The following is a 25,405-nucleotide window of genomic DNA, read 5'->3' on the forward strand; positions in this document are numbered from 1 at the left end:
TATGTAAACTTTCAGGCTCGCATTGAAGAACTGGAGGAGGAAATTGAAGCTGAGCGTGCAGCTCGAGCAAAGGTTGAGAAGCAGAGGTCTGATCTCTCCAGGGAACTGGAAGAAATAAGTGAAAGACTGGAAGAAGCTGGTGGAGCCACTTCATCTCAGATTGAAATGAACAAGAAGCGTGAAGCAGAGTTCCAGAAAATTAGGCGAGACCTGGAAGAGTCCACTCTCCAGCATGAAGCTACCGCTGCCGCCCTGCGTAAGAAGCATGCCGACAGTGTCGCAGAACTTGGGGAACAGATTGATAACCTGCAGCGGGTCAAACAGAAACTGGAAAAAGAGAAGAGCGAATTCAAGATGGAAATAGATGATCTGGCCAGCAACATGGAGAATGTTTCCAAGTCCAAGGTAAGCAGCTATGAAGCAATATCTTATTCATGTATCTGAATTCAGCAACTTGTAGCAATGGTTAATCTGTTGGTTATGTTTCAAAGGCTAACCTAGAAAAAGTGAGTCGGCTGCTGGAGGATCAGCTAAGTGAAGTTAAATCAAAGGATGATGAACATAGACGTCTTATTACAGACCTCAGCACGCAAAAGGCCCGCTTTCAGACTGAAAATGGTAAATGTTTGTCTTTTACTAGCTTCTGTCAGAAATGTAATTTTATTTTAAAGATTGATTGCGTAACATCATCCATAAGTGATCAAAAGTTTGAAGCAGTATTGGTAATAAACTAACCTTCTTGATGCTATCAATGCATGCTATTATTTTTCACCAACACAACTATTTCTTGGATTTGTGAATGGGTGTATATAGTCTTTCACCAAGTCACCTACCTATTAATGGTGGCAGTAATAGTTCAATAACAACAGTGAAAACACTACTAAGTCCAGACTTTAAAAAAATGTGAAGGCCAGGAATGCAAAAATAAACAGGCAAAATACAATTCTCAAAAAAGCGAGGAGTTCTACTCTTGCTTGGAAAAGTTTGGTTGAAAGGGAGAGAGAAGATGGAAGATGGCTCCAGGTCAGTGAAGCTAAAAGGGGGACAGTACAAGAAAGGGCAAGGAATCACCAACAGAGACTTCGAAGACCTACTGAAAAAGTGAAGTGTATTGCAGAAGGAAATTACGGATTGAGATAGGCAGGGCTCTATATACACATTATTGGTACACTACAATTGGCAAGAAATGTGAATGAAATGATATGATATATGATATGATAGGTTATTTATAACGCGCTTAATACCCAGAAGTTTCTAAGCACGGACCTGGGGATCGAACCTGTGTTGCTCCGTATCGTCTTGCCGCTGAGCTATCCTCCCAAGACTGCAGGCAAAAGCTACATTCAATATGGCGACTCTCTCTAAGTTGAGAGGCTGTCGTTTGCTTTAAAGCATAGACCATTTAACAGAAACTAGCTTTGTTGGGCGATCTCCATTATAAACCAATGCAGAAGACCGAGGACTTACCTTTAGACAAATGCGTGTAACGGTAAATAATTCAAAAAACTTTCCACTCAAGCAGAGGCTAGTAATAAAAAAATCAAACTTTGGTATGTTTGGAGATATATTCATAAAAAAAAGAAATTTGAGCATTAAGATTCCACAAAATTTGCATAGTTATATATAAAACTTATATCATTTTATTGCATAAAAGGTGAGCTTACTCGTCAGCTGGAAGAAAAAGAATCTTTGATTTCCCAACTTAGCAGAGGCAAACAAGCCTTCACTCAGCAGACAGAAGAACTGAAGAGACACCTGGAAGAGGAGACAAAGGTAAAAGATATGCTACTTATTGTTCTCCTTTCGGAGCACCATTCATGATGCAATATACCTGCTATAAACACTTTTACAAACAACAAATGCAGCAATATTACCCATGACTTTGTAAGCAACGCCACTTTGCAGATCTTTCTCCCTTTTAACCCCACATGGGAACGCTAGAAGAGGTTTCCCAGGCACGTACCGTGGGGACTATCTTTAACTGAGGATTTCTCTTAGAGCAGGTTGATTGACCAAATACTGCATAACGTTTGATGCCTTAGCAATGCACGCTTGAGAGGTGGTTTTGAATTTCTTAGAAAAAGCACCCATATTTGTTTATTCTCACGGGACACTAAAAGGATGCAACCTCCAACTACAAGTCACTTCAGTGATTTATTTGCTTCAAATATTCTCTGCGATTGCTGCATTAAAGAAATGTGGTAATTCATCAAATGCAACGTTTAGAAAAATGTTCAAGTCATTGTGGATAAGACTACAAGAAGTGGGTCAGCTTGTTCAATTTAGGTACATGACATTTGTCCTCATTCTAAGTCTAGCGGTCTGGAAATAAGGATGCTGGTTGCAATGTACTGGCACCCTTTCTGGACCGCCAGACCACAACTATGCCTGCAGGGGTCATTGCTCCCGGAATGTCTGACCTGCAGGGGGCACCGGCCTCTGAATGCATGGTTTTTACAGAAGCACTGGTACCATTAGCAACAGTGCCAGTGCTTCCGTGTCCCCATTCCCGTGGAGTCCTATTGGACTCCACGGGAATGGGGACTTACACTTCTGCTGCCTGATATCCCGGGGCCGGGACTGTAAAGTCCGGGTGGCACTAGGATATCAGGACGCAGAATGTTGAAACGAATTCAACTCGTAATGAGGTCCACCATCTCTGTTTAAAAAAGAGACCTTCAAAACCTAAGCGCGATAATGTCATACATAATGTGAATAGCTCAGCGATCTATAAAACATTCTGTTTACAGGCTAAGAATGCCCTGGCACATGCCTTGCAATCAGCCCGTCATGACTGTGATTTGCTCCGTGAGCAATATGAGGAGGAGCAAGAAGCCAAGGCCGAGCTGCAGCGTGCTCTGTCCAAAGCTAATGGGGAAGTTGCTCAATGGAGGACCAAGTACGAAACTGATGCCATTCAGCGCACTGAGGAACTGGAAGAGGCCAAGTATGTCATGCTCAAAGACTAAAATGGACACTGCTGTTTGGTGGAATTTGTGAAAATAAAGATTCACTGTTTCTTGAAATACTACAGGAAGAAGCTTGCCCAGAGACTTCAGGAAGCCGAGGAACAGGTTGAGGCTGTGAATTCCAAGTGTGCTTCACTGGAAAAGACTAAGCAGAGACTGCAGTCTGAAGTGGAGGACCTCATGGTCGATGTTGAGCGAGCCAACAGTGCTGCTGCAGCTCTTGATAAGAAACAGAAGAGCTTCGATAAGGTAAAATTAGTGAACAGCCTTTGTGCTGTATTCGCCTTTAACCGCCATATTAACACTTTGTTAAAACTGTTTCTACTCAGATACTGGCAGACTGGAAACAAAAGTATGAGGAAGCTCAAGCTGAACTTGAAGCAGCTCTGAAGGAAACCCGTTCTTTGAGCACTGAGATCTTCAAGATGAAGAATGCTTATGAAGAGTCACTGGAACATTTAGAAACCCTGAAACGTGAAAACAAGAACCTTCAACGTAAGTATTGCCCCATTACAGAGGTGGTTGGTAGAAAAGGCATTGCATAATACCAACTGTTTTAGGGTGACCACTATAACGCTAATGAGGCTCCAAGTATACAGTCGCTAATCAAAAATGCTTTGCAGTGTCGTGCAGTATTAAGACATAATATAATAAACAATACTCCTAAAAAAAAAGAAAATAAAACTTGACTTTGTTACGATTCATAACACATTAGTGACAGAAGGCTAATTTATTAAAAAAAGTTATTCCTAACGCTGAGTCCCTTGCAAAAGTTAATTAGCCCTATATGTGAGAAATCTTGTATCCATTTGTTACCGGCCCTAGTTAGTGCTGGTGTGCCGACTACAAAGGGATGTCGAGATCCTGACCCTATCCTCTCTAAACCACTTTCCTAGTGTCTAAAAGTAAGTGCACACAAGGTGGGTGTCGGTATATATATTTAATGTTTCTGCCTCCATCTTGGCTTTCGGGGTACTGTCTCATTATTCTTCCCTCTGGTCCCACGCACACAGCCAGACACACCTTGGACACCTTGGATAGTCTCATCTCAGCTTACATGGATCTCTTGGGGCCCCCGATTAAGCCGCTCCACGCACTGCCTGTCTCCTTCTCCAACATTCGACCGATGAAGCTAGTGTCAGTTGCTGCTTTTGCAGCCACACTCATTCACCCACCCACTCCAGTCACTGACTCTCACATTGACACAACCCTTGCTAACCTTCACCTCTCCATCTCCAACACCCTGAACATCCTTGTCCCTGTCATGATGATCTGCATGAAGCCTGCCTCCAAGCGCAACACCTGATCTAGCCTCTCAGAAACACAAATGCAGAGTTGCTGAATGGAAGTGGCAGGCTTCTAGCACATCCATTGACAGACTGGCCTGCCGCCTACTCCAAAGTCAATACAGACTCCTCATCCGCATGAAGAAGAGGACCCATATCTAAGCCTGCATCTCTGGGGAAATCAGCAACACAGCTGAACTGTTCAAAATATGCAAGGAACTCGCCAGTCCCTCTGCAGTCTCCACTTCTCCTCTGCCATCTCGGGTCCTCTGCACTGCACTGGCCTCCCACTTCACAACCAAAACTCAGGACATCCTGTCCTCACTCTCCCCTACTCGCCTCCCTTCTCCCTCACCTGCTCTCAGGCCTCCCTTGGTCCCCCTCTCCCCTTCCCTCTTACTCTCCTCCTTCTCACCCTTAGCACTGGATGAGGTCTCGAAACAAGTCCTCTCTATGTAAATCTCATCCAAACAAGCACTCCGCTGCTCCTCCAGAACTATCAAGGACAACATTTCCTCCCTTGCTCCAGCCCTGGCTGATTTCTGCAATCACTCCTGTGCCACTGGCTCCTTCATTCTTCCCTCAGGCACTCCCTTGTGCACTCTCTCATCAAAAAGCCTTCTGCCGACCCATCCTGCCCGGCTAACTATCAATCTATCTCCATTACACACTTCCTGGGAAAACTCTTGGAGAAGCTGGTCATCTCCCAACTGATCTACCACACTGAATCTGTTGGTTGTCTCCACAACCACCAGCCTTTCTTCAGAGCAGCCAGAGGCATAAAAACTGCTCTCCTGAACACCCATGAAGACTTGCTATCAAATCTCGATTCTAACTCTCCTCCCGTCCTCATCCTTCTTGATCTTTCCGGTGCCTTTGACACAGTCCAACATGCCACCCTTATAAATCGGCTCTGTGATATCCTTGGCATCACTGACCTGGCACTGAACTAGTTGACCTCCTTCCTCTCTGACTGACCGTCCCAGGTTCAACTGGGTCCTTTTCTCTCCTCTACCACACTTTCCTACTCCGTCGTCCCCAGGGCTCTATCCTCTTGCTGTGGCTCTTCAGCATCTACCTTCGCCCTCTAGTTCACTTGACCTCCACCTTCTCTCCTCACTTCCAGTGTTATGCAGATGACACGCACCTCTCCTTCAAGCTTCCCACCACTGCCTCCTCTTCTTACTCTCTCATTCCTACCTGTCTTGATTCAGGCATGATGCGCTGCTAACGATCTCTGCCTTAATGCCAGTAAGACAGAGATCCTTCACATTGGCACCCCTGCTTCCTCCTTCCCTCCTACTCTCTGGCCACCTTCCTTGGGTCCTCTCACCCTCTCTCTCCATCTCTCCTCACATCGTGGACCTTGCAAAGAAGGCACACCTTCAGCTACACCTTCTCAGAGGCATTCTCCCTGTCCTCACCTTCCCCCAGAAACTCAATGTCTCCAGAGCTCGGGTGCTCTCTAGGATGGGCTACTGCAACAGCCTCTTCCTCAGGCCGCCTTTATCCTCCCTTCACCCCTTCAAATAATACAGAATAGGACTGTGAGACTTATCCTTGGCCTCAAGCCCAGGGACAGCATCTCTGCAGCCCTAAAATCTCTCCACTGCCTCCCAGTGGCTGCGAGGATCAAATTCAAGACCCTCTGCATCATCCACAAGTCCTCCTGGGGCCTGGGACCCCTCTAAATCCAACTATCTCTCCCTAAATACCTCCCTGCTAGAGTCCTTCGGTCTTCTAGCTCCAACTCTCTGCAGATCAGACACTTCTCCAAGCAGAGAGTGGTGCGTAGATCGCTCTTCTCCGCAGGAGCCACCCTCTGGAATGGCCTCCCTGACCCTCTCAGGGTTGAGCCAGATCTCCTTAAGTTCTCGAAGCTTCTCAAGAGCCTCCTTTTCTCTTCTTTCTTCCCTCTCCCCCTCCCCTGGTAATGCCCCCCTCTGCCATATGGACTGACTGCCTGGTCCCCTCTGAGTCCTACAGTGCACCAGGCCTTCCTCACCCAGTCTAGCCCAGCACCCCGGTCTGCCTGACCCCCCTAAATCTGCACTTGCCCTTCCAACCTCCTTTCCCTGACTAGCCTGGTGGGATGTGCACCCCTACCTAGTCTGGTCCACCCCATCTTTCTACTTAGTATGTGGACCTCACTCCCTGCATCCTGTGGCACTTGCCTACCTGGCCTCCCCTTAGCAGTCACCTAGCCCCAGGGGCCTTGCTCCCCTCCCCTCAACCCTCTTGCACTTGTATGCCTCCTCTCTGCCTGCACTTCCCTTCGCACCCTAGCATTATCCCTTACGCCCTGACCGGCACTCCTCCCTCCACACTCCCCCTCCTCCTACACTTCTTGGTACAGTACTTGCACGTTCCGAATGACACAAGGCCTAGTAGGCCCGTTATTGTATTTTTCTTCCTTTGCCCACCCCCATCCCTTTGTTGTCTTGTGGCGCCATGAAACACCATTTGCTGTACAGGCACCTTATAAATGCTCAATATATAAAATAAATAAAGTGGTTTGATTCTTATCTCTCAGTCTGCACCTTTTCTGTCCCTTGGCTTAACCAATCCTCCGCTATTTTTACTCTTACCTACGTGGTTCTCCAGGGTTCTGTTCTAGGCCCTCTACACTTCTCCCTATATACTAGTCCTTTGAACTCTGTAATTTCTTCCTTTGAACTCTCCCATCATCTTTATTTGGATAACTCTCAGATGGCTTTCTTTCCTTCTCTTTTTCCACTGAATTGCACTCGACTCGCTCTCCTTGTCTCCTTGCCATCCAATCCTGGATGGCATCTAACTATCTTCTTTCCCAACTCTAAAACACTTCATCACCCCACTTCATCCCCCTTCTATTTCTTTCCCTCTTTTCCTATTACTCTTCCTCTACTGGCCGTAACTTGGGTGTAACATTTGACTCCTCTGTACCTTTCTCTTCATACATCTCTACTATTTCCCATTCCTGTCACTATCAATTGTATTATATTTGTAAGTCTTGCCCATTCGGCAGAACTCATGCTGCTAAGACTTTGCTATGTCTTTGCTCTTTTCTCGACTTTTCTTTTGTTCTTCTATTCTCCTTGGTCTTCCAGCATATAGACTCACTCCCCTCTGCTCAATCTACAATTCCTCCATGCTTTGCCTCCTCTTTCTCATCTTGATTCTATCAGTCCTGCCTTGCTCTCAATTCGCTGGCTTTACTTTGACTCCCATCTACTGCACAACTTCCTATGTATAGTCTTTGAATGTCTTAAGGTTCTTGCTCCTCCTTATCTCTATTCTCTTGTTTCTTTAGACACTCCTACTCGTTCCATCAGCCTTGGTCTCAATTTCCCATGTCTGTTCCTCACCCTTCTTGTATGCCCTACCATTTTGGTTCTTTCTCCCTACTTGCCCCAAAATATTGGAATGCTCTCCCCCTTTCGCTGTGATCGATTTCTACTTTTCCTCAGTTTAAAAATCACCTTAAGGAACATTTTCTTTGCTCTTGATTGAGTTGTCCTGACTGATTCATGCATTTATAATATCTTGCACTGTTTTTGGTTTCTTTGCTCTGCGCTTTGTTGTAAGGCGCTATAGAAATCCAATTAAATTCAAATACAAATTAAAAGACATAACTTAGATGTAAGCTTATTTACTTTTTCAAACACCAGTAATATGTCATTTATGGAACTTATTATGCTGTGTATGAAGCCTAATACTGTGCATTGTACATAAGGAACATTTTATGAATTTTATGTGAAATCACAGACTGCATCTGGTCCACTCAAGAAATATTTACATTCCAGACCATTGTCTAAAATACCCTAAAATGTTCCCTTTTAGAGGAGATCTCAGACCTGACTGAACAGATCAGTGAAACTGGAAAATCCATCCATGAATTGGAAAAAGCAAAGAAGCAGCTTGAGCAAGAAAAAGGGGAATTTCAGACTGCTTTGGAAGAAGCTGAGGTACTGTATGTGAAGGAAGAAAGGTTACAATGGTCAGAGCGTTGAATTTAATGTTGCACAGATCATTATTTTTGTTAATTCACTTTAACTTAACTATGGTTTCATTAAAGGCATCACTGGAACATGAAGAGGCCAAGATCCTTCGCATTCAGCTTGAACTGAACCAGGTCAAGTCTGACATAGACAGAAAGATTGCAGAAAAAGATGAGGAAATTGAACAGCTAAAGAGGAACAGCCAGAGAGCTGTGGATTCCCTGCAGAGCACATTAGACTCTGAGATCAGGAGCAGGAATGATGCCCTTAGGCTGAAAAAGAAAATGGAGGGAGATCTGAATGAAATAGAGATCCAACTTAGCCATTCCAACCGACAAGCCGCTGAATCTCAGAAGCAGCTTAGGAATGTACAATCTCAATACAAGGTACTTTATTCCAGACTCATGTGCTCTCTTTTACATGTGCTACTGTGTATCCTTTACCTTAATGACTGTTAACACAGAACATGGTTTATGTTGTTACAGGATGCCCTGCTGCATCTTGATGATGCTATTAGGAGCCAAGAAGACCTTAAGGAACAGCTGGCTCTCACTGAACGCAGAAATAACCTGCAGCAGGTGGAAATTGAAGAGTTAAGGGTGGCCCTTGAACAGACCGAAAGGACACACAAAGTTGCTGAACAGGAACTTCTTGATGCAAGCCAACGTTTGCAACTTCTGCATTCTCAGGTGCGGCAGTCCTTTAGTGTGTCTCACATACACAACAAAAATGATCTTTATCTTACATAGAATATTGAATGCATGTCACCTTTCATTTTAAGAACACAAGTCTCATCAACACCAAGAAGAAGCTTGAAAGTGACGTCTCCCAGCTTCAGAGTGAAGTGGAGGAAGCCATCCAAGAAGCCAGGAATGCTGAGGAAAAAGCAAAGAAGGCCATTACTGACGTAGGTTTTATTTGTTGTAGTGGTTGAAGAGCACACATAACTACATCATAACATCCAGGTGGAATTAGCATGACATTTTACCAATTCTCAACACATCGTATAGCACTGATAAGAATTGCAGAACCAGATGGAGTAAACTGGGACTTTGGACAGTCTCAGGATGGCTCTAGTAAATGCTTAGTACCAGTTACTGCAGACCGTTTGACTTCAGACATATATGCATTATGGGATGGGAAAATAGGAAAGAGAGAGAGAGAGAGAGAGAGAGAGATTCTATTCAATCTCGTTGGAATTCTGATCTATAATTCACTATTCTAGGGTCTACAACTGCCACTTTTCTTTGTTAATAACATTTTTATAAAGTATGTCCCTTTCCTTCATTTCATCCGCTGCTCAACATCACTCTCAGCAAACTATTGTCTTGGGCAAAAGTGTCGATGAAATGTAATTGATGGGACTGAATGAATCTGGGAAATGTTTGTAAATACATTAACAAGTTAGAATAGATCTCACCCATGCCTAGACATTGTGTGATACATTTTACAAAATAATCCAATACATATGAACCGGTAATTACCAGTTATATAATTTGGATGACAGTGTTGTTTCTAATATTTTGAGGGATCATATAGCTAGTATGGCATGTATGTATCTTTGTATGTATGGCATGTATGAACCACAAACCTAGCCAGGAAGCAATAGAACGCTGTACCTGGAATGATGTACTATACTATACATTTCCAAAACACATCCAGTTCTTCAATAAACCCACTATGTTACTTTGCTTTCATTAAGGCTGCCATGATGGCTGAAGAGCTGAAGAAGGAGCAGGACACAAGTTCCCATCTAGAGAGAATGAAGAAGAACCTGGAACAGACCGTGAAGGACCTGCAGCATCGCCTGGATGAGGCTGAGCAGCTCGCATTGAAGGGAGGCAAGAAGCAGCTCCAGAAACTGGAGAGCAGAGTGAGTTATGCTCTGGAGATTTACACCTTCAGGGTTTGAAAGTCTGTACATCAGCAAATTAACACTATTTCCAAATCATCTCCCAGGTGCATGAGCTGGAGAATGAGTTAGAAGCTGAACAGAAACGTGGAGTTGAGGCCGTTAAGGGTGTTCGCAAGTATGAGAGAAAGCTGAAGGAAATAACCTTCCAGGTGAATATTTAAGATTTTTCTGTCATTCATACCACACAGGGACCAGTATTTGAATTCCTACAACCTTTGGTTACATGTAAAACATAAGAACATCCATGAAATATGTAATTTAAAATATTTCATATCAAGTCATACTAATATGTGTATATTATTATAACAATGAGTTATGTCAAAAAAATAAATGTAATCATTTCAGTCTTCTAATAACACTTGCCTATGATGTATAGATATAAAAACCTCACAAAACGTTTCACAATTGAAATCTACTTTTTTGCAGTCTGAGGAAGATAAGAAGAATGTGGCAAGACTCCAGGATCTGGCAGACAAATTGCAACTGAAGGTTAAGGCATACAAGAGACAAGCTGAGGAAACTGTATGTTCAATTCCATTCAGTTAATTAATTTGCATGTGGGCACGTGAGTGTGTGTTGTATAGATACAGACTCACCCATACATGGTTGGAGGTGGGAGACATTTCTCGAGAAGATTTCTCCCTTGAGGAAATGTATTTTAGAGTTGACCTCAGCTCCACAGTGGATGTCCTAGAGCTTGAAACCAATGTGTTATTAACTAGTAATAAAGCCTCTCCCAGGTGCGTGTAGGGTTATAGGTTTTTCACTTCCCTATAACTTTTACATTATTTGACAAATGTAGCCAAACATTATAGGGATATGAGTAAAGTACATTTTCTTCAGATTTTGCTGACATGACCTTAATAGGGGTTTTGGAGAGTAAAAAGACTTTATTGGCATGTGTAAATTTAGTGAGATTTCTCACATGCTCAAGAGATTCATAGGCATTTAGCATACATTTGCAGATTAGCTTAAAAATACACTTGCCAAGAGTTCAATCTGACATCTTTATGGATCACACACAATTGTGTCCTTATTCAGTCTTTATTTTGGATTGAACAACCGAAATTTTGCTTTAATTGTACTTTATTTTCATAAAGAAACAACATTTCTAAATTTTGTGTGTATTTAGCTCCAAAATTGTGATAACAATGGTTCTCATAGTCACACAATTTACAAGCAATCCTGGCATCCGCCCCAAACTCAGCCAACCCTCCAACCCTAACCCATACGTCCCATGATCCATCAAGAACCTAAAGAACAGACATGGCACCTCCGCGCCATCTCCATAGAGCAGAACTCCCCCTATCTAGCATACAGACCCAAAATAGCCCGCAGCCCCATGCACACTGACAGCTTCCTGGTCATGTACCGACCCACCGGATACAACAGAAGCTTTGGGGGATCCCTAAGTAATTCACTAGCAGGCTTCAGGGTCTCCCAGACCCTCCTCACAGCACTAGGGGATTTAAATATCTGGCTCGACATCACGCACAACCCTATGACCCAAACTCTAAAAGACAACATGGAAACCTTGCATTTTACACAACTACTTTCAGGTCTGACCCAGTCTGCTGGTCACACCATAGAAACAATCTTCGGCTCACCAGACATAATCACCACACTGCCACCATGCCGACTTGCCTGGACTGATCACTCTGCTATCCTCTTCACCCTCTCCTCTGCGCACCCACCCATCCCTCCGGCGGGGCTACAATCCCACTCCTGCCTCTGGAAGAAAGTCAAAGTATCTCCTGACCTGGCAGATTCCCTATCTACCTCCCTGACCTCAGACCCCTGTATTCTGGTCAGATCACCATCCTGTCATGATGCCCGCTCCCGGGGAGCCGGTTCAAGCCCGGCGTCCCCGAAAGCGGACATCCAGTCCCCAAGGAAGGACCCAGCAACCCCATATAGGGGCCCTTTGGACAGTGTCCTGGCGCCTATGGCACCAGGCTCATAAAAGACATCAGTCCTGGTGCCATAGGCGCCAGGCTCATTATGGGAATGCTTGGGTGCACTTACCTGATGCAGACCATGCTGCAGGATCCCGGCCTCCTTGAGGCCTGAAAGGAACTACTTTACCTGTGGGACTAATTTACCATCCGGGCGTGGTCGGGGAAGGATACATACCTGATTGGAGGAAGGATACATACCTGGAACTTCTTCCAAGGCTATTTAAACCCCACCCGAACAGCCACACGTGCTTCGCGTTGTTCTGCATCTAGCAGCTGGACGCTCACCGTGTCTGCTCCTGCATCCTGACTTCTGCCACGCCTGCCAGCATCCTGGATCACCTGCAAAGGAAGAGAAGAAGAGAACAGAAGAAGGAAAAGACCTTACCTGCTAAATCCGCATCCCGGAGACATCTCACCGACAATCCTGAAAAGGAAGACCTTAATTTAAAAGCTCATCGCGTCGATCGCTGCAGCGCCGCATTCCACTCACCTTTACAGGGCGCCTCCATGTTCAACAGCGATCATCCAGATTCGCAGTCACGCCCCAGCGCCTGGGGAGAAAAACACCAGAACAAAAGGTGAGAGAGAGAAGGGAATAAGGAAAGCTAAATTTCCATGTTAAGACTTACCTGTTGATTCATTCCCTCTTCATTTCGGGTCCGCGCCGCATCCTGGCATTTCCGGACCCCGGCCCTTAAGGGGAAAAAGAGACATCAGCGTTAATGAGCGAATGAAAAGACATTACCAAAAAACGCTCATTAAAGACTTACCTGATTTCTACAAGGATTTCACCTCTCATCTCGGGTCGGTGCCTGTTCCCCGGCATTCCGTACCCCGGCCCTTATGGGGAAAAAGACACTAGCATTAGTACATTAATGCATGGACACAAGGGGAACCTCTTATCAAAAAACGTACCTGGAAGCCAAGCAATTTTGGTTCTCACCAATCCGAAAATCCAGTGAAGTAACTGGATACCAACGCGCCCCTGCATCAGAAGCAGGATGGAGAGCTCGTCCTTCCAGACCCTAAGGATACTTCTGCGAGCCATACAAGCCAGATTTAAGGGCCCGGTCCAATCCGTCTTCCGAACCCTGCGCATCACCTTAGAAGAGGTCACAGCAGCGCGAACCAGGCCAGCGCCTCCGTGGGAGTCAGGTGAGCGTAACAGAACGCAAAGCCTTCCTACAAATTCCCACCCAGGCGCTATGGAAAGTTCTGAGACTGATCAGTTGGCCCAATTACTGGGGGAATTACAGGCCGAAGTACATGCCGCTCGTCAAGAGACTAATGCCCTCAGGAGGGAATTAATAATATCAAAGGAAAGAACTGATGACCTGGCCAGACAGCTTTTGCAAGGTCAAGCTGGGCAAACTCCTCTACCCGGTTCCGGAGGGAACCCCGCTCCTGTGGTTTCCAGTAACCCTGTGCAGATTAATCTACCTGGAAACATGCCGCTGGCCCCACCCGAACGCTTTGCTGGGGACCCCAAACGATTCGCCGTATTCATGAATCAGTGTCGTTTGCACTTTCTATGCAGACCTGGGGCCTTCCCTAATGATCAGACCAAGGTAGCCTTTGTATTGTCATATCTCAGCGGCTGCGCTGCCGATTGGTCAGTTCCACTGGTTACTCAAGATGACCCGATTCTCCGTGATTTTCAAAGGTTTCAAGCAAGCATGGAAAGGTTATTTGCTCGACACTCTCAGGGGCAGGCTCTGGATGACGAACTTCTATCCCTGCGACAGGGCAATCAGGACCACCTATCCTATATTGCAACCTTTAATAGACTAATTGTGGAAACGGGATGGCCAGAGGATAAAAGAGTCATGTTGTTTTATCGAGGCCTTCGCGGAGAACTTAAAGATGTCTTGGCCCAAGTTGTAAATCCGCCCCAAGAATCCACAGAGTATATAGACTTAGTGGTCCAATTGGATCACAGACTTCAAAACAGAAAAGCAGATCGGTCTAGGTTTGAGACCCGGGTGTTGGTCAAGACCCATGCTAATCCCAAGGGAGTTGATGTCTCTGAGCCTATGCAAATTGGAGGGGTTAAAGGACCCTTAACTCAAAAGGAACGTGAAAGGAGGCGGCAGTTAAAATTATGTCTTTATTGTGGGAATTCTGGACACTTTCTACGAGATTGCCCGGCAAAACCGCCCCGAAAGGCGGTAGGAGCCGCTGATAAAAACCATGAAGACTCTGTTTCAGGAAACGACTCCGCCCGACAAATGTAGGGGTCCGCTTGCCGAGCTTGAAAACTAACTCTCAGACCTCGCATTTCATTGTGCCAATGGTTCTCGTAGATCCAGAACATCCTAAGCGGTTGCATGCAATAAAGGCATACATCGATAGTGGGGCTAATGGAAACTATGTGGATCGTGAATTGGTCTCTAGGATTAACCTCCCTCTCCATCCTAAAACCAGCAAAGATGTCATCACCACAGTCGATGGAACTGAAATTGCCTCTGGACCGGTAACACATTCCACTACTGAGGTGACTCTTATTGGTCCCGACGGCCATCGGGAGGGTGTTGTGTTTGATGTAATCAAGGCTCCACAGTTTCAGGTTATTCTTGGAATCCCTTGGTTAGAGACACATAATTCTTGAATTGATTGGCGAGCTAAGAGAATAACCTTCCCGGATTGTACACAAACCTGCTACCCAGAAAACCTGAAGATTAATCTAGCATCTGTAACCTCTGCCTCCATGCAACTACCTCCGGAATACCAAGACTTTCAGGACGTCTTCCAAAAGGAACAGGCCAACACGTTACCTCCTCACAGATGGTACGGTTGCCAAATCGATCTGGTGCCCGGTGCACAACCCCCTTGTAGCAGGATTTATGCCCTTACCGAACCTGAGAATCTGCATTTGAGACAATATTTGGATCAATACCTAGCTAATGGTTTTATTCGCCCGTCAAAGTCCCCGGCATCCTCGGCTTTGTTCTTCGTGCCCAAAAAAGAAGGCGACCTTAGAACTTGTATCGATTACCGCGCATTGAACCAGATAACGGTTAAAAACCGTTATCCTCTGCCTCTGATCCCTGAACTCCTTGATCAGGTGAAGGACGCTTGCATATACACCAAGTTAGATCTCCGGGGGGCTTATCATCTGGTACGAGTTAAAGAAGGCGACGAATGGAAAACTGCCTTCCGTACTAAATACGGATTATTCGAGTACCAGGTGATGCCTTTCGGATTGTGTAACGCGCCGGCTGCCTTCCAATACTTCATGAATGATGTCCTTCGGGAACTCATCGATGTTTGTGTTGTCGTATATATCGATGACATTCTGGTGTACTCCTCTTCGGAATCTGATCACAGAAAACACGTCAGGGCAGTACTTGAAAAACTGCGCCAACACAAACTATTTGCTAAATTGGAGAAATGTGTTTTCCATACCACAGAAGTCGAGTTTCTAGGTTTCATCCTGACACCCAAAGGAGTCCGAATGGACTCAAGAAAAGTGGATGCCATCCTCAAATGGCCATCACCTAGCTCTGTAAAAGGGGTTCAAAGCATGCTCGGCTTTGCCAATTTCTATCGCAGGTTTATCCCGGAATTTTCACGCGTGCTACAACCCATTACTGCACTCTTGAGGAAAAATAAATGTTTTGAATGGTCTGAAGAAGCCGAGCAGGCCTTTCAGGATTTAAAAGCTAAGTTTACCTCCGCACCTATATTGAAACACCCGCGTCCAGATCTCCCTTATGTCGTCGAGACTGACGCATCCAGCCTAGCCATGGGAGCTGTCCTGTCCCAAAGAGATCCCGAAACCAACCAACTGCATCCCGTAGCATTTTGGTCCAGAAAATTCTCGGCACCCGAGGTTAATTATGCAATCACGGACAAAGAACTGTTAGCCATTAAGTCCGGTTTTAAAGCCTGGCAGCATTATCTGCTTGGCGCTCGACATACCATCACAGTGATCACTGATCACCGGAATTTACAGTATTTGAAAACCGCCAAGGCTCAGTCATCACGCAGCTCCGATGGGCTTTGTTTTACGCTGAATTTGATTTCGTGATTACCTATCGACCTGGCTGCAAGAATGGCAAAGCAGACGCCTTATCCCGAATTGGAATGGGAGAATCTGATACAAACTCAGAACCAGTACCAATAATTCCCGAACAGAGGATTCTAGGCATGACTTCGTTACAGACGCTTGAAGACATTCCAGCCAGAGTGAAACAACTCCTGGACCCTACAACCTTACAGGAATGGATACAAAAGGGATCAGACTTTACCATAGATAATGGTTTACCTTATTTCCAAGGATGCTTATTCCTGCCACATAAGGAATTACACGAACTAGTTATTTCCGGTTATCATGATACGTTAATAGAGGGACACCCCGGTATTGCCAAGACAGAGGAAAAGGTGAAACGACAATTTTGGTGGCCGTCTTGGCGAAAAGATGTTAAATCTTTTGTGATGTCCTGTGGTGTTTGCGCCCAAAATAAAAGTCAAAAGAAAAGACCAGCCGGTATCCTTCAACCTCTAGACATACCACCAGCACCCTGGCACACCCTATCAATGGATTTTATTACGGACCTGCCTCATTGTTCGGGGTAGAATACTATTCTGGTAATTGTGGATTTGTTTTCCAAAATGGCCCACTTTATTCCTTTGAAAGGTTTACCTTCAGCGTCTGTCCTAGCCAAAGAATTCCTCGAAAATATTGTTCGGCTACATGGATTCCCATCTATACTAATCTCTGACCGGGGAAGCCAATTCATTTCCCACTTCTGGCGCAAATGTTGTCAAATGGCGCAGATCGACATAAGATTATCGACCAGTCACCACCCTCAGACCGATGGTCAGACCGAGAGGACAAATCAGACCCTTGAACAGTACTTACGGTGTATGTTACAGCAATCTGAAAGCAACTGGAAAGACATTCTTTGGATAGCCGAATACGCATATAATAATTCGGTACACTCTGGAACTGGCCACAGTCCTTTTTATACTTTGTTTGGGCATCACCCTCGAATCTCAAACCTTGACTCCCCTCAGAACCTCGGAATGTCTGCAGTAGAACATCTGCATCCTACAATTACCCAAGCCTTCAAAGAGGCAACTACGCATTTACAACAAGCCAAGAGAAAATACAAGGAGAATGCTGATCTACATCGGAGTGAAGCACCTCCGTATCAGATTGGGGATCAAGTGTGGTTAGCTACCAGACATTTACCACTCAAAGGGCCTCGAACTTTTAACCCAAAATATCTGGGACCTTATTCTATTACGGCAATAATTAACCTAGTGGCTGTTAAACTTGATTTACCAGCTAGTATGCGAATTCACCCTGTTTTTCATGTGTCACTTCTGAAACCAGTGGTACCCGGAACCCGACTACTCAAACCTCCAGAACCTATTCTAATAGATGGGGAGCCCGAATTCGAAGTGAAGAACATTTTAGACTCAAACATGTTTAGGTCAAAACTGTTCTACCTAATTGATTGGAAGGGGTACGGACCTCAGGAGAGGTCGTGGGAACCCAGCGACCATGTGCATGCACCTCGATTAGTCAGGAAATTCCACCGACTCTTCCCAGACAAACCAAAACCCCCGGAGGGAACAACCTTGGGAGGGGCCTTGGGGGGGGAGTGCTGTCATGATGCCCGCTCCCGGGGAGCCGGTTCAAGCCCGGCGTTCCCGAAAGCGGACATCCAGTCCCCAAGGAAGGACCCAGCAACCCCATATAGGGGCCCTTTGGACAGTGTCCTGGCGCCTATGGCGCCAGGCTCATAAAAGACATCAGTCCTGGCGCCATAGGCGCCAGGCTCATTATGGGAATGCTTGGGTGCACTTACCTGATGCAGACCATGCTGCAGGATCCCGGCCTCCTTGAGGCCTGAAAGGAACTACTTTACCTGTGGGACTAATTTACCTTCCGGGCGTGGTCAGGGAAGGATACATACCTGATTGGAGGAAGGATACATACCTGGAACTTCTTCCAAGGCTATTTAAACCCCACCCGAACTGCCACACGTGCTTCGCGTTGTTCTGCATATAGCAGCTGGACGCTCACCATGTCTGCTCCTGCATCCTGACTTCTGCCACGCCTGCCAGCATCCTGGATCACCTGCAAAGGAAGAGAAGAAGAGAACAGAAGAAGGAAAAGTCCTTACCTGCTAAATCCGCATCCCAGAGACATCTCGCCGACAATCCTGAAAAGGAAGACCTTAATTTAAAAGCTCATCGCATCGATCGCTGCAGCGCCGCATTCCACTCACCTTTACAGGGCGCCTCCATGTTCAGCAGCGATCATCCGGATTCGCAGTCACGCCCCAGCGCCTAGGGAGAAAAACACCAGAACAAAAGGTGAGAGAGAGAAGGGAATAAGGAAAGCTGAATCTCCATGTTAAGACTTACCTGTTGATTCATTCCCTCTTCATTTCGGGTCCGCGCCGCATCCTGGCATTTCCGGACCCCGGCCCCTAAGGGGAAAAAGAGACATCAGCGTTAATGAGCGAATGAAAAGACATTACCAAAAAACACTCATTAAAGACTTACCTGATTTCTACAAGGATTTCACCTCTCATCTCGGGTCGGTGCCTGTTCCCCGGCATTCCGTACCCCGGCCCCTATGGGGAAAAAGACACTAGCATTAGTACATTAATGCATGGACACAAGGGGAACCTCTTATCAAAAAACTTACCTGGAAGCCAAGCAATTTTGGTTCTCACCAATCCGAAAATCCAGTGAAGTAACTGGATACCAACGCGCCCCTGCATCAGAAGCAGGATGGAGAGCTCGTCCTTCCAGACCCTAAGGATACTTCTGCGAGCCAGACAAGCCAGATTTGGGGGCCCGGTCCAGTCCGTCTTCCGAACCCTGCGCATCACCTTAGAAGAGGTCACAGCAGCGCGAACCAGGCCAGCCCCTCCGTGGGAGTCAGGTGAGCGTAGCACATCCACAACTTTGATCACTGGCTTTCCGAAGATCTCAGGGCACTGACACCCATCAGATACTTTTCTAACAGGCAAGGCACCTCTCCCAGATGGTTCACCTCAGCCTTCAAAAAACTAAAATCACAGAACCACATCCTAGAGTACAGATCCCAGGCAGACCCATCATCATCCAGCAGATTGGCCTATACCGCCCACCTCAAAGCTTACCGGGCAGAGATAGGCAAAACCAAAAAATCTTGCTGCTGGAACAGAATCACCAATGCTCTTCACCCTTCAATGGAACTCTTCAAGCTCATCGCCAATTTCAATGCCCCCACCTAAACCACCAATACTCCCACCCACACCCAAAAACCTATGTGACTCCCTCACAGACCACTTCCACAACATAGCCCAAGAGAGACACAAGTCCATCCTCTCTAAAATCACATCACATACCCCACCCTGCCCCACCTCACCCATAACATCAGAACCGCCATGCATTCTTCCACTCTTCTCTAGCTTCTCACCACTCTCCCACCTAGACTTCCTCAACTTAATGTTACTCAGCCTCACCACAGGATCACGCGCAGACCCCTGCATCCTGCTTTACTAAAAGAAATCCTATAACTACCTGCGCCGGCCAATTTGCAAGATCCTTAGTCAACATTTCACTCTTTTCCGGCACTTTCCCTGCAGAATTCAAAACCTCCTACATCAAGCCCCTGCTTAAAACACCTCCTTCAACCCTCTTGTCCCGACCAATTACAGACTGATCCCAAACAACATAGCTAAATTAACGGACCGGGTGGCATACTCACAACTATGACTTTTCTGTGAAACCAACCAGATCCTTGACTCCGCTCAACCTGGCTTTAGACCCGCACGAGGAACAGAACCCTGCAACGTCTCCATTGGGATTATCTTAAAAGACACACTGACTCGGAATGCTTTGCCGTCCTAATCCTACTTGACCTGTCAGCAGCATTCAACACCATTGACCACTCCATTCTCACTGACAGACTTCACACACTCGGCATCAGGGACTCGGCCCTCAACTGGATAACCTCCTTTCTCTCCAACAGATCCCAAATAGTACACATGCCCCCTTTGTCCTCTGCTCCCCATTCAGTCGCCCATGCAGTGCTGCAAGGTGCCTATCTCTCCCCACTGCTCTTTAACGTCTACCTGAGCCCCCTTCGCGCACTCATCCGATCCCCACTTCTACCTCTTCCGATTTAGCAGTTAGAAATCGAACAATGGATGACAGACAACCACCTCCTACTAAATCCTGGCAAAACCGAGATTATGCTCTGTGGCAAGAACGCCCTCTTCCCTCAACCCACCCTATGACCACCCTCCCAAGGCCACCTACTACTATCTCCCACACAGTACAAAATCTCAGATGCATTATGGACGCTGACCTGACCCTATTGCCTCAAATCAACATCGTGATAAAATGCTGTTACTTACACATTTGCACCATCTGCCGACTTTTTCCTTACCTGACCTTCGCACACAGAGTCTCAGCGATCAATGCTATCATCCTTACTCGCTTAGACTGCTAACGCCCTATACTTAGGTGCCTTTGCATCGCAGATAAGAAAACTCCAACGTGTTCAAAACACAGCTGCAAGGCACCTCCTCGCCCTAAATCCCAGAGAACCAATCCCCCCGCCCTCCATGTCCTACTGTCGATCCACCTTCAAGGCGATGTGCATCACCCATAGAGCTCTTTAGCACAAAGGACCAGAATACCTGCAGCATGAATTCAGACGCTACAAGCCCAACAGAAACCTCAGATCAGGCGCAGCACTTCTTCTCGTCATTTCATCAACAAATCCAACCCATATGGGGGGCTCCTTCTCAGTCTAAGCACTCACCATCTGGAACTCTCTCCCATTAACTATCCGCTGCATAGAGGACCACCTCACCTTCAGGAAGCTCTCAAAACCTGGCTCTTCCCATCAGCATCCTAACAGGCTGAGCCTGGATCACACTCGGGCACGGACTATTTGCCCTAAACCCTTGGGGAAACTGGGCACACAGGAGAAGCATATAGGTGCACAAAGCACTTCCTAACAAGGCTTATATGGTATGCTCCTCATGACTAAATCTAACTAGGTTTTGGTCTTTCTCCACCAGACCTTGATGTACTGCATCAGAGAGAATACAGCTGTGTCTCTCCGGATGTTCGACCAGCACAGCCATATACAACTGCAATACACACTGCCAGACTACACCCACTCTAAACATACATCACCCTCGGCCCGAGTGGCACTTTCAATAGAATACAGCTGAGTTCCACGTAAAATTTAGGACAACTGGTCACAAAGCTTTACTCTTATGACTCTTCTGACTCCTTCAATACTTTCCATAGCATCCGGTCCCATACTAAAAATCACGGTCTGCTGATAGGGTTCTAGCCACTCCCAAACAAGCTACATTCATAATGGCTATAAATGCACACTTGCATTGTACAACTCCTGCATCACTTCTCAGTCCTCTGACTATGGTTTTCCCAAGGGCGTTCAATCCTGCAGCGTGTCGAGGCCATACCAATGACACAAGGCGCTACACAAATATCATATAACATAACATATCAACTGGTTCTGGCGACTGCAACTGTAAATTCTACGTTCATCTGTAAAGTAGAAGGTGCAGATTAAACATGCTTGAAACAGTTGGCTCGAAATCTTAATCTACTAGATTTCCAGAAGTTCAGATAAGTCGAACTTCTCAAACTGTTCTGAGCTTTGGGTAAATGAGGTGCAAGGGAGTTTGACCTAGCAAATATACAACACTCACACTTTGTGGATAAACATCAACTTGGGGATTGCATTTCGTGAGACAGGCGACTGAAATTAGTGTTTAGCACTAGTATATGGAAATAAATATTTTACAATAGGGGGAGATTAGTATTAGATTTAGATTGGGTTTTTCTTTTTACTTTAGACACCACAAATTCACAGAGAAACAATGTTTTTGGTTCCTAAAGGAACATAAAATCTCAGTACGGTACTGGTATTTTAATTTACAGAACACATAGGGACACAAGATTTGTTTGTTAAGAAAACAAAATAATCTTAGAAGGATAATGTTTTTTTCCTAAGAGAATACAAAATCGCACAGAAAAGAGAACAGAAAATCGCAGTGATATCTCGTATTTTACTGAGCAGAAAATCAGTGCCTCGATTCTGAAAGTGACATGCGTTTTTTTCTAAACATATCACCACACAGAAAAACACAATTTGTGGGTGAGAGAAGAGAAAGCCACATTGACAGGCAGCGGGACACATTATTGTTTGTGTTAGAACATTAGGTCAATGTAAAGTACTTGAAATAAGGCTGAAGATGTCCTTAAGTTTTTCTCAGACGTTCAATGGATCATTCTAACTGCCCTTACCTACTCAAAGTGAATGCAAGTCTCTTACTTCAGCTTGGGATTCGAGCAGGAGTTCAAGGCAAAAGAAAAACCATGGGGGCTCAGTGACCTGTCCAAACACCCTTTAGAATATTTGTCTTTTCTGGAGGGATGAATGGAGCAAAACAAGTCCCACTGTAAGGAGTTGTAGATTAATTGGCTTAATTTCCTGTTCTAAAACTGTCTATTTTGCTATCATACACCTCTAACATCTCCCAACCCAATATAGCATGACAACAAAGCAACCTAAGAAAGTGAGAACTCTTATAATGCCCTCCAGGCAATACTCTGCTGTTATAAGAAGTTATCGGTTAGCAGGTTAATTTGCAGTTGAAATCTGTTTAACCACTGGCTCGTGCAAGACGTGGCCACCAAAGTACTATGCAAACCATATCACGGGAAGACTGCAACCCTGGGTGATGCATTGTGGCTGTTTTTTTTGCCATGTATAAGTGGATGAACCACATTCTACAGGCTTGAAACTTGGAAGGCTAGCTCAGGTCTTCAGTCTATCCAAGCTGAACAAACGTAGCATCAGGGTGTTTGAGAACAGTAAAACCTACCATTTCAGCACTTTAAAGCTTAAACCCGATGTACTGCATAAGTGTAAATTACTAATATAACCCATTTCTTATCAAAGCTAACTTCATAAAAGTCAATAAAAACAATACATCAAATTAAAATATTCACCTGCTACAATCCACTATCAATAGCATTAATCCCTTCTACGAGGGGGTCCGCAATATATTGCTAATATGAAAGGATCCTAAGATCGTTCTCAGTGTGTAGAGCAGTTTAACAACAGAAGACCCAGATGCCTTGTTCCGCTGAATATTCCAGTAGGTGCTGCTTCTAAAAATCTCTATTCTGCTTGACAATTTGAAAGTACACATCACAGTACTTCTCTACATTGCTGATTCTGTTCTATTCTACATGTACACATTTCATTTTTAAAGTGGTCTTTTCCATTTTCTCAAGCACTCTATAATGACAACCTCCCCCCGAACCCTCTTGCTAGCTATACCCCTTCCCCATTCTCTTTACCCTCTCCCTATGGACTTTAAATGGTACCTTGTAGGGAGGGATGGGAGAGATGCTTTGCTCTTGCTTGTAATGTGGTAATTATGCTTGTTCTGCCTATCCTCAGTCCCTGGCTGGAACTACCATGTGCACACACCAGGAAAGAATCCCTAACTGCACACTCCAGGTTTCAGCATCACCAAGCACCCAGTCACTACAATCTAACCACTACTAAAACTCCAGAACAGCAACCTTCTCCATTCTCCCCTAACTCATTTGCAACCAACCAGTCATTGAGCACACACAATCGGCCCTCCCCCAATTCATACCCCACAGCAGTCAACTTGCCTCCTCTACATGTTTTTTAGAAGGCAATTCACAGGGAGGGATAGAAGACTGTCTGTGCTTCTGCCCAATCATAGAAAACTAAGGTATGTTTCTGCTCCAGGGGAATCCAGAGGTAATTAGATGATCCTACATCATCAGGTAAACACTAGCAATGATTCATAAATGATTATCAGATTGAAAACGAAATTCTGCAGTTGAAAACAAGAAACAGCTATTTTGACAAGTGGTGAAATTGAGCTAAAGTGCAATTTGCGGCAACTTTTCTGCGTGGGTGAAACGCGATTACAGCTAAACTATATATTTAGGTTCGTTAGAAATTTCAGTTCTAGGACGTGCGGTTCAAAAGTTACAAAGGTTTTTGTGAAGGTAGATTTTTCAGAAACAGAATCAAGATTTGTAAATGAAAGATTGCGCGTTAAAGATTTACCAGCAAGGATAGGCTTATTCTAAGGGGCTATGAAGAAGCAAGGCACTCAACGGGCAGCCACCAGAACAGCGGCGCCTCCGCTCTGACTTCTGTCCATCAAAACAATTGTCCCTCTTCAGAAAAATATCAGCGCAAAGATGATTATCGCTACAATTATCACAGACTATACAATGAAAAGGATTCAGGATGGACACAAGATTCTATAATTCAGTTCTGGATAGGTTGAAATGGATGGAATAAGATTACTTTAAACTAAGAGATTGGTTATGTACAGTTCTAGACTGGATACTCACTCCTATGGCTTTGGGATGGAGTGGGCCCCATCAAAGATCTGGTCAAGGATTTGGCTGGGATTCACTCGCCACCGGACAGGTCTCAGGCACTGGTTCTGCTCTCCGCACAGCACTCTGGTCTGGATCTGACGGGTTCTGGATACAGCTCTGCTCTCTGGGTCTGGATCTGGGTTCTAGCACAGGGTTCTTAGCTAGAATAGCAAAACAGCTCAGCCAGGCTGTTGAGTGGTTTGGTTAGGCCTAGTGGAAGTTTAGGGGTTAGAATCAGGTTACAAAAGATTCTGAAGGCCTGCTGAGAAGCGTTCAGCTTTTGGGTTAGGCCTCTCTGCTTCAAGGTTCTAGAGTTTGCTTCTAGAGCTTGGTTCTGGAGTCTGGTTTCTAGATCTATGTCTGGATCTTCCCAGAGCCTGGATCTTCCTGCAGGGTGCTTTGCCAAGAAATCAGTTGAGGAGTGGAAGTGTGTGTCTTGCCTGTCCTCAGCAGTCCCTATTTATGTATTTCCAAAGTGGTTGGGGAGGCTAATCATCTATGCCCAACCCTGTAAGGATCTGATAGGTCAGGGATTTCCTGTCCCCTCATTGGAGAAAGGAGCAGTGCGTCATCCTGTGTCATCATGTGTCATGTTTATGGCTTAGGAGAAAAACCCTCCCCTTTGTCTCTGTACAGTATATCTTATTTTTCATAAAAAACATATTTACAATAGGCACAAATTGTTAATACGACATAAGTTACATGACAGATTGCCTTAGGTACATTTCTGTTCAACTCTAATTTTCCTAAGAGCTTTGGTTCAGAAATGACAACTTTTTCGCGCTTTTGGTGGGTTTCTCAAAATTAGTTCTGCACCAATTTTTATCCATGCATGCACACCCCATCTGGGCACATTTCT

The 25,405-nt window shown here is 45.3% G+C and overlaps 1 protein-coding gene across 1 annotated transcript in view; it reads left to right on the plus strand.

The window, feature by feature from the left end:
* LOC138569504 (myosin-1B-like) overlaps positions 1-25,405 on the plus strand; it is a 70,796-nt gene that overhangs the window by 34,651 nt on the left and 10,740 nt on the right. The window contains exons 26-38 of the mRNA XM_069647536.1: positions 16-405; positions 492-618; positions 1,655-1,773; positions 2,751-2,947; positions 3,035-3,218; positions 3,299-3,464; positions 8,078-8,202; positions 8,313-8,621; positions 8,721-8,924; positions 9,017-9,142; positions 9,938-10,108; positions 10,195-10,299; positions 10,577-10,672. Coding sequence (XP_069503637.1) covers positions 16-405; positions 492-618; positions 1,655-1,773; positions 2,751-2,947; positions 3,035-3,218; positions 3,299-3,464; positions 8,078-8,202; positions 8,313-8,621; positions 8,721-8,924; positions 9,017-9,142; positions 9,938-10,108; positions 10,195-10,299; positions 10,577-10,672 — 2,319 coding nt within the window. The remainder of the gene's footprint in view (positions 1-15; positions 406-491; positions 619-1,654; positions 1,774-2,750; positions 2,948-3,034; positions 3,219-3,298; positions 3,465-8,077; positions 8,203-8,312; positions 8,622-8,720; positions 8,925-9,016; positions 9,143-9,937; positions 10,109-10,194; positions 10,300-10,576; positions 10,673-25,405) is intronic.

Source organism: Ambystoma mexicanum, chromosome 2q (genome assembly GCF_040938575.1).
Source record: "Ambystoma mexicanum isolate Mex_15411 chromosome 2q, UKY_AmexF1_1, whole genome shotgun sequence".
NCBI classification, from domain to species: Eukaryota; Metazoa; Chordata; class Amphibia; order Caudata; family Ambystomatidae; genus Ambystoma; species Ambystoma mexicanum.